The 10,347-nt window shown below is 40.6% G+C and overlaps 1 protein-coding gene across 1 annotated transcript in view; it reads left to right on the plus strand.

Annotated features, from left to right (window-relative positions):
- DGKI (diacylglycerol kinase, iota) overlaps positions 1-10,347 on the plus strand; it is a 481,484-nt gene that overhangs the window by 266,086 nt on the left and 205,051 nt on the right. The window contains exons 13-14 of the mRNA XM_011995483.1: positions 6,279-6,392; positions 8,128-8,265. Coding sequence (XP_011850873.1) covers positions 6,279-6,392; positions 8,128-8,265 — 252 coding nt within the window. The remainder of the gene's footprint in view (positions 1-6,278; positions 6,393-8,127; positions 8,266-10,347) is intronic.

Genomic DNA, 10,347 nt, shown 5'->3' on the forward strand with positions numbered 1-10,347 from the left:
CATAGTTACAGCTGTCAGATGGTCTGATTCCATTTTCAGATCTCTTGGCTTCAATAAAATTCAGCTAACTCAAGAATGATCTCAAACCTTCATGTTTGTAAATGAGAAATAGCCTGTCCTTGGTCATGTGATAAATTTGTATTTTCTCACTTCCTTGGCCACGTTGACACCTATTCAACTCCCAATGGCTGTCACCCTGCTGAAATATTGACGAGCACATGAACTGATTTCTTCAGGTACCCTCATTATGGCTCCTTAAGGTGTGACCTATGGTCCCTATCTATCTGGCTCCTGACTTTGGTGAATTTGGCTGGATCTGCAAGTCTACCTTTAAACATTTTAATTATTTCCGAAAGGCCTGATGTTAAATTGACTCCAGCCATCCACTTCATGCTTACTTCTTGTTCTATTGGCTTCCCTAGATGAAAAGACATCTAAAATGGTAGGTATCCCCATGCCCTGACTCACCACAGCTAATGCAAAGAAAGAAGTATTATTTTCCTTTAATCGATATGGACAATCATCTCTCATCCTAAGCCCCTTTCCTCATTCATCCTCAGCCTAGTTATATTTCATAGTCTCTCATGAGTAAGCACACAGTGTACCCTCAGTGTGGATTCTATAGTGTTTCAAGAAAAGGTCATATTCTGACTTTTATCTTGATTTCTTTTGGGCTAATTTTAAGCACATTTCTTTTAACACATGTTGGCTTTATTAAGTGCAAACATACATTAAAGTATCAAAAGGAGGAATCATCATGCACATATTCAAAAGGGTCCCCCAGTCATCCAATACTGTGTGGTCATTTTCTTTCAGAGTTCAGCAAAACTCTTGTTTTCCTTTGATTTCCCAAAGTGAGTGTCCTTCACTTTTTGGCCTGCATGTACTACAAGGCAGTGCAACGTGCATCTGTTTTGTTGGAAGAAATATCAGTTCGCTGTCATCTCCACTCTTCAGCCACCCCCATGTTATTATACTGCAGAATGAAAATATTGCTCAAAATGCACTTGGTAAACATTCAGTGACAACGAATGCTAAAAATGGCCAGATGGTGGCAGCATTGACCAGCTGCTGCTGTGCATGGCTGCTCAGGGACAAAGCGGAGGACCTGGTGTTCTCAATCTGTCAGCCCTGCTTTTCCTAGGAAGGAAGGAAAGAACTTTGCAAGCTGGGAAATCATTAGGCCCAATCGGGATAACTTTCTTCGGTTCTGGTGGAAAATATACCAAGTGCAATATGTCGCAATTAATTAATGTAATTGAAAGGGTGCCAGGTGAGCCGGTGGAGATGATTTGGGAAAATACGAAAGCCATGGCAGAGTTCCTGCCCATGGAACCTTTCAATGTGCAGTGTGGACTTCAGGTGGAAACAGGTTCTAGATTACTGTAAAGACAGAGCTTCCAGTAACAGCTTTAAGATCTTTTGTAAAGTTTTTCTCTAAGGACAAAGACACAGATTGTTTCCCAAGATTTTTTTATGTCTCCTGCTATTGTAAGTGTGTATTTGTTTCCATTTTGTTTTTTGTAGCCCCTTTTTACTGCAGGGCAGCTCTGCTTTCACTGTTCTTTATAGTCTGCAAAAGAAAGGTTTCCTGATTTGATGGCAGCCAAAGGTGGGGCTGATTTGCAAACTCAGGGCTCAACTTTAAGTGGAGAAATGGGAAGAGGACATTTTGCTTCTAGGAAACCGGGCCCTTATTGACAAAGTGAGAAAAGAGGAAGAAAATCTAGCTGAGTCATAGTAGCTAATGTTAGTTTAGCATTTCCTGTTTGTCAGGCACTAGCTAAGCAGTGTCTACACATGAGTTGATGAAACAACTCTAAAAGACAGGCATTATTATTACTTTTGCTGTACAGATGTGAGAGGAGCTTGGAGAGATTAAATGACTTGCCTAATCTCACCAGCCAGTTTGTGGTGGGGCTGAGCTCCCTGCCGCTCAGTACCCCACACTTCTGCGCTGTGCTGTCTTCCGGGGACACTGGCTGTTGGGGAGTGCTGATAGAGCTGCTGGCTGAGAGAAACTATTCAGGAGCTGTGGAGGGGGTGATATAGACCCACCTCAGCCAGAGAACTATTAGCCTAATGTCGGTTGTCTGTGGGAGAATTTCAAGACAAAACAAAATCTGTGCTGTGAAAGGCAGGAGGCCTTTGATGACTCCAAGGGTGATGGAATGATGAAATGCAAGATTTTCTGCTTCTATTCAGGAGACAGTGACATATTTGACCATTTGGCTACAGAAAAAAGGAGACAGAATCTATTTATCTGGTTCAAAAAGCAAATCGATGCATGAGAGGCAAAGCACCTTTACATTCACACCCTGTGTACTTGTCCTTTTCTGCATAGACCAAGGGTAAAAGGAGAAGCGATGGTGAGAAATCCAGGCACCCTGTCGACTCTGCCTTTGTGAGGAATCATAGTTCAGTATCACGAGAACTCCTGACAACCTTCTCTGAGAAAACAGATAGGAACACAGCGTAGAAGATTTGAATGAGGGCTGTTAGAAGACAGCATCAGCTGGGCGCCGTGGCTCATGCCTGTAATCCCAGCACTTTGGCGGGTGGATCACTTTGAGCTCAGGAGTTTGAGACCAGCCTGGGCAACATGGCAAAAGCCCCCCGTCTCTACAAAAAAATGCAAAAATTAGCCAGGTGTGGTGACTTGCACCCGTAGTCCCAGCTGCTAGGGAGTCTGAGGCTGGAGAATCGCTTGAGCCCACGAGGTGGAGGCTGTGGTGAGCTGAGATTGCACCACTCCAGACTGGGCAACAGAGTGAAACTCTGTCTCAAAAAAGACAAAAAAAAAAAAAAAAAAAAAAAGACACAGCATCGATTCATAGAGGTTGTGGGACACGTCACGTACTTCAAAGTCATTTGGAAATTGTTTCCATGGGCAGTGAATTAACCCCTAACGTTCCATCTGTTTCAGTATTAGCATTCCTCCTGCAGTGTGAAATTGTTTCTTTGCAAGCTCATCTTCACAGAAAGTTGCTTTATTTGATTTTACTTTTCTATCTCTGAATCACTTTGGTTTCTAGTAATATTGAATTGTTTTCAGGACTTTCAGATGAGAGCTGGGTTTTTCTATAGATTCTTATGACTCGATCCTGGGGAGATGACAGGTGTATGTCATTGGGCTTGTGGGAAGTCGGGTCGAGCACTTACCAGAGTGAGGCTTTCTGGGCTTCTTTCAGCCCTAGCAGGTCTCACCTTTCTGTGGGCCATGACCTTAGACTGGTTTTCACATTCTGCCCTCCTTTCTTCCTCCCTGCTGAGAGAGCCTCGCTCCAGGACAGCTTGCTGTCGGTAGGGGACGTACTTTTATTTCTCCATTGTCAGGCAAAAGGCAACATCCTGGCTTCCTCTGTTGTTTGCAAGACCAGGAGCCAAGCTGATCCAAGCTTTTACCCCGGCTCTGCCACTTTGTATTTATTTCTGGCCCTTTGAAGCTGTGTCTTTTATTTTTCTTTTTTCTTTTCTATCATTGTTATGTCTGAGTGAAATGGGATATTGAAAGTGTAAACTCATAGCATTTTGTTTACCCAGAAAAGAGAGACATATTTCAAGCGAGCATAAGAAAAATGTCTAATTTAAATCTGCCTGAAAGAAAATGGGCTGACTTGTAAGTACAAATCATAAAGGAGAGGTTGAATGATCGTCTCTTAGAGAAGCTTTAAAGAGAATGCCTTCTTCTTCCTTATTCGGAAGGGGTGGTGAATTAGATTTCTACTAAGTTCTCTTGTGGGTCTGTGAGTCTGGCTCTATTCAGGGCTGTTGTTTCTGCAGTTGGTGATCCCAGATGGTGGGCTTTTTCTGAGTGTTTATGTCCTTTTTATGGCCTTTAAGACCCCTTCTTGCAGTTTATTAGAACTGTCTACTTTTACTGTGTTTAATTTGTGCTTTTAGCAGTGCAGAAACAATGTCAAGTACAAACATCAGAACTAATTTAGCATCAGGCATTTTTGTTTGGACTTCAGTAGCAAGCTTTGTTGGTATTGCACGTAAAAGAAGAGACTAAAGAAGCTCTGGGTCAGAATCTAAGGGTCTGTCTCGGAGCAAGTTCCCCAGTTTAGGGAAATGGACAGACTTTTTGACATTTATAGGTCTGGATTTTTAGTTACCACACGGGGTGAACCGTGTGGTCTGCCTTTTTAGAAGATAAACACAATTTTAGACATAATTGGTAGACAAGCAAGTTTTACAACCTGGGAAGTCATCTTTGTGGAGGAGAAAGAATTTTAGATGGAAGTCAGGAGAACCAGCGTTACCATGACTCTGATACTTCTAATCATTTAGTCTTGAGAAAATTACATGGTTTTTTTGCACCTTAGTTTATCAATCTTCAAGTTCACTGAATTTGATTAAGCAATGTTTAAGGTTTCTTCATCTCCACAGGTTCTAAAAATCACATGCCACTGCTTCCAGGAGTGTCTGTCTGTATCCAGAAGGGGGTTGAGGCTCCCTACACCTTAGCAGTTAAGGGGTTGGCCACTGGCATTAGGCATTCCTATTTTTGAATGCCATTTCTATCATGTAAGCCATGTGATACTAAGGAGGTCACTTACCCTTCCCATTCTCTGTTTCCTTATCTATAAGATGGAAATGAAAATTGTATTAGTATCTATTTTACAGATAATGTTTTAAAGTTTAATACAAGAATTCATTAAAGGACTTTGCTCAGGCATGGCACATAGAAAGGCATCAGTATGGGCCGGGCGTGGTGGCTCACACCTGTAATCCCAGCACTTTGGGAGGCCGAGGTGGATGGATCACGAGGTCAGGAGATTGAGACCATCCTGGCTAAAATGGTGAAACCCCATCTCTACTAAAAATACAAAAAATTAGCCAGGCGTGGTGGTGGGCGCCTGTAGTTCCAGCTACTTGGGAGGCTGAGGCAGAAGAATGGTGTGAACCCAGGAGGCGGAGCTTGCAGTGAGCTGAGATCATGCCACTGCACTCCAGCCTGGGTGACAGATCAAGACTCCATCTCAAAAAAAAAAAAAAAAGAAAGGCATCGGTATGTCCATCTTTGTGTTACTGTGAACTTCTTGAGAGCAATCTTTCTACCTTATCTGTCACAGTCTAGCTCATTTATCTCTTATTTTGATTGCTTCGTTATGGGTTTTATATGAAGTAGTGTTCAATAAATGAATGATCTAGTATTTTCAAGAAGCATGACTCATACAAATATAGAATGAATACATGTCAAAAAATTTGCTTAGCTCTTTAATGAGGGAACCTGCAAGATGGTAAAGCTGATTTATCAGAACTAGAGAAAAAGAATTATGTACTTCATATCAAAATAATTTTTCTAAATTTGATGCAAAACTGATCAAAAGTCCTATGAGAGAATAAAACTATAAACTTTAAAGCAATCATCTCTTCTTGACATTTGTGTCTCTATAGGACGGAAATCTATGTTAACCTACAGTTACACAATTCTTAGATAGGTCTGTGAAACACTATTTTAGTATGACATTATAAGGACATTCAAGTCCTTTTTTGCCATTTCCAAGTTCTGGTCAATTTTTCTAATTAGTTATAAGACTAAACCCGAAGTATTATTTATCTTAGAAAAAGATTAAACAGGTATATGATTCTAGTTTATAAGTATCAATTTCCTGCCTAAACTTATAATAGATACTAGGTCTGTCCATAATTATGTTTTCATAATGTTTCATTAAGGAAAATAGAGGGATATTTAGGAAAACACTATCAATTTCCAAGATGATACTATAGAGGGCAACCATTTAATAAGTACTTACATGGGCCATGCACCATGTTAAGTGCTGTGTGGACATTTTAGTTTAATTAGTAAACAACCGTGTGAGGTACGTATTATTATCCCCATTTTGAAAATCAAGTAAATGAGTCTCAGTGAGGTTAAATAATTTAGTCAAGATTATGCAGCCAGCATGAGTCAGAATGGAAATTCAGTCTGATCCTGAGTTTTACATTCCCTCCTGTGCCCTGTTATACTACCAAAGTCTTAAACTCGGAGAAATTTACAAGCATGTTTCCAGTTAAACACACACATGAATGGTTTTAGTTTTGCTTGTATGACAGAGCATGTGCAAAATGGTCCTTTTTCTTTTAACCATTTTAAAACTGCCAGCGATAAGCGACCTTTCTGTTCTCTACTCACTGAATTAAAACATACATGTTTTAAAGAAAAATAAAATCATTCTGTTTAGCTCTTGGAAGCCTCTGTTTCTCACACTGTTTTCTTTGTAACTTATTTATCTTTCTTATATCTCTTCTGGCCCCCGATATGCCTGTAGGTGGGCTGGATCCTTTCTATCCTGGATGAACTGCAGCTGAGCCCTCAGCCTCCCGTGGGGGTCCTTCCTCTGGGGACTGGGAATGACCTGGCTCGAACTCTCAACTGGGGAGGGGTAAGAACTGCTCTCGGGGACTGCCCATATCATCAAACAACAAACCGAATTCTAGATCCACTGATGTCCTAATGGAAGCGGGGTGTGGTAACTGCTGCTGTTGTCCAAGGCATAAGTTATAGTTTGGAATCAAAGTGCCCTTGAACCCTTATTTGGTCTGGTAGCTTCTTCAGTTTAAACTTATAATCAGCTAGAAGGGAAAGGAAAGCTTAGTATGAGAGAAATAATAGTGGTTAGTATATAGGCCTGCGGCTTTTTGAGGTATCCACTAAAAGATAGTTCGTGAGTTTGGCCTCAAGTCTGTGTGTAAAAGGATCATACAGACTTCAGTTCATCCAGACTGTCAGCCCCAGCTGTGATAGCAAATCTGGTTCAACTTTACACGCCTGACTTGGGAGAGTTATGACTTTTTTTTTTGAACATTTTTTTTTTTATTAGTGCCATCAGAGCTTTGGCTGTATAGGTACTTACCTGTCCTTTCCACAATGAAGCCAACTTCAGGCAAGCTTGGGGGAAATTGTTCTGCAGTTGCTAAACAGCCATTTATTTCCTTATGTATTTTATAGTACTAAGATAGTAGGAAGGCACACTATATATACATACGCTGTGTATATATACATATACATACACATATACAGCCCCACCAACATTTATTTATTTATTTTTGAGACAGAGTCTCGTTCTGTCGCCAGGCTAAAGTGCAGTGGTGAATCTCAGCTCACTGCAACCTCCGCCTCCCAGGTTCAAGCAATTCTCCTGCCTCAGCCTCCCGAGTAGCTGGGATTACAGGTGCCCGCCACCCTGTGCAGCATTTTTTTTTATTTTTGTATGTTTATTAGAGACAGGGTTTCACCATGTTGGCCAGGCTGGTCTCGAACTCCTGACCTCGTGATCCACCAGCCTCGGCCTTCCAAAGTGCTGGGATTACAGGCGTGAGTCACTGCACCTGGCCCCCACCAACTTTTTATCTGCTCATGGGAGAGCATTACCTGAGCTGGGCTTTGTGAAAATTATATTCAGATGCTTAGCAGATGTTAGTTGACCTTTGGGCAGATTAATCTTCCACAGGTCTTTTTTTAAAGTAGGTAATGTAGAAATAAAAAATGTATTTACATGGGGCAACTAAGGTTATTATCAGTGTTAACTTCTCCATTCCAAATCAGGGCCTTGAATATTGAGGACAGTCTATCTTGCTGTCAGTCATGGATCTTCAAGGATTAAGTAGCTCCCTAACAGGGCCATTCCTCAGTGAGACTTGCCTAAGGTCTTGGGAAGAATGGTGTCCTCCAAGGAGGTCAGGGAGAGGTGGTTGAGAGGGAATGTTAATAGACAACATTGTCAATCCCATCCCTCCTTGATTCTTTCCTTGCCTCTCCAAACACATTTGTTTTGTGTTTCCCCCAAATTCCTCTAGTGAGAGCCACGAGGAGTCCTGTTTTTTACTCTGATAAAAGTAGCCATCCAGCCTCCAGTATGACCCTTAATGTGTACCAGTGACTATTGGTTCTTGCTGTTGACAAAAAATATTCCTGAGCTCAAACCAGCCAGAGCTAGTGTTTCTATGTATCTTACGGTATTGTCTCAAATATACCTCAAGGTGAAAAATTTGCTCTCCAAACCTTGCTAATTACAAAATAAACAGAATATAGCGGCTTGGCTCTTCCTTGCATAAAATAGCATTGGCTTCCCTGTTCTCCACTCTGGGCAGCAATGGATATGTTCTCTGATTCCTCAGGGCTACACTGATGAGCCTGTTTCTAAGATCCTGTGCCAAGTGGAAGATGGGACAATTGTACAGCTAGATCGCTGGAACCTCCATGTGGAAAGAAACCCCGACTTGCCTCCAGAAGAACTTGAAGATGGCGTATGTAAGGTTAGAGAGTTTTTTGTTCTTCAGAAAGGAACCCTGGAGCATCGGCCTGAGCTACACGAAATAAATTCCTGGCTGGAGAGTCACGTGCTGATGAATTCCTATGAGATAATGTGATAGTGTTTGAGTTGATGGCTACTAGGGCTATGGGTATAGTAGTACCACCTAATGATTCTGCCCCAATGACCTCTAAAGACCTAGATTCCATACCTGCTTCCAAAGCTCAGGGAGCTCTTCTCTGTCTTCAGCCTCTGCACTAGAAAGGCATGTATTCTGTCTTAATCATTCATGGTAGTAGCAAATAACTTATGAGAAGATGAAGAAATTTGTTAATTTGGAAGCAATGGGAGCTTATTCTTTCAGTAGAAGTACAACCTCCTGAGATTTCAGGCCTGCTATAAAATATATCGTATGTTGAGGAAGTATTAACTATGCCAATTGTATCACTTTGGTGGGACTTGAAGATACCTCAATAAATGTTTTGACTTCATGTTATTTAAAAAAAATTGACTTAATTTAGATTCAAGCTGCATGTGTGCAAGTTTGTTTCATGGACATATTACATGATGCTGAGGTTTGGGATATGATTGATCCCATCACCCAGATAGTGAGCATAGTAACCAACAGGTTTTCAATGCTTGCACCTCTCCTTCCCTCCCCACTCTAGTGGTCCCCAGTGTCTATTGTTGCCATCTTTATGTCCAGACTTCATGTTTTCTTTTAGTGATTGAGCTTTTATTTCAACCAAAAAGCCAACCAAGGGATATATTAATAGTTGTGATTAGTACTGTGAGCCTTCAGTTGATCCTTTGGTTCTAAGTTATGGCCTCAATTTCAGATAAATTTGGGAGGCTGCTGAGTAGCCACTTCCCTCATATTACTTTCCACTTTCCTTCTGTGATTGAAGTTTCAAACTCTGTATGTGTAAGAATCTCCAGGTGTGTTTGTTAAAATGCAGATTACAAGGCCCAGTCCCCAGAGATTCTGATTAAGTAAATGCAAGTTAAGGACCAAGCATCTGGACTTTAAATAGTATCCCAGTTATAGTGAACCATGCCATTTATTGAGGCTAAGATTTCATGGATGTTTCAGGCTTATAATAGATTAAACCCCATATCATTTTAGATTTAGATCAAACCAACACCTATTAGCATCCTGATCCTGATCAATTTAATTACATATATTATAATTTAATAGATGTTCAGGTTTCTTACTTGGCTAAATGAGATTAAAACATGTTTTACTCTGTCTTTATGGTTTTTTCACCTAAACTAAGATCCTGAAATTCTAGTAGATTTCTAGTAGATATCATGATTGCTCAGCTGAATTCAAGTTTATAATGTCACAATGTTGTTTAAACAACAAGTATCATCTTGAGATGTGATGCTTTTTTATAATGTGTTTGACTTATAGAAATTGGATAGAAAACAGCTGAAATATAAAGAAGAGTACCATATGGATATTTTAAGTTTCTTTTCCTACTAAACTTGGAATGGTTAGATGTGCAATAGAAATCCATATTTAATTCTCTTTCCAACAGCTTAAGAAATGGAAAGACTTCTTGGTGTAGCCAGGGAACACCAACCCAGATCAATCCAGATAATTAAAGGGTTTTTTAAAAAGGGGTTTTTAAAGAGATGTATGGGAAACTGGGGCAAGTTTTCCTGGAAAATATAAATAACTTAAAAACAGACTAAAGTGGGATATGATTTAGGTGATGGTGACCAGATGTTCTCCTTAGTTATCAGTAGATGTTAAGACGTGGGTTAGAATTGTGGCCAAAAGAACATAAATGGTAGAGGAGATGAACATGTCTGTGCTTTTGGCAGGATCACCAACCCATGCTGTCATTACTAAGAACTGGTATTTTGTTTAAGTGCAGGAACTGGCTATTCTCAAATAAGAAGCCTGAAGAGTGAGACATGATTTTGGCATTGTTCTATGTGTTTAGTTTCTCTCCTGGTCCTTCATTTAGTTGAGACCATTTCTAAGGGTTCACTTGGACTCTGAATCACTCATTACATAGGCTTTGAATCAAGAGCTTCCATGTGGGGTCGTTCCTTACTTTCATTAGAGACCAAGCCA

The sequence above is a fragment of the Mandrillus leucophaeus genome, unplaced genomic scaffold, assembly GCF_000951045.1.
Source record: "Mandrillus leucophaeus isolate KB7577 unplaced genomic scaffold, Mleu.le_1.0 Scaffold49, whole genome shotgun sequence".
Taxonomy (NCBI): Eukaryota; Metazoa; Chordata; class Mammalia; order Primates; family Cercopithecidae; genus Mandrillus; species Mandrillus leucophaeus.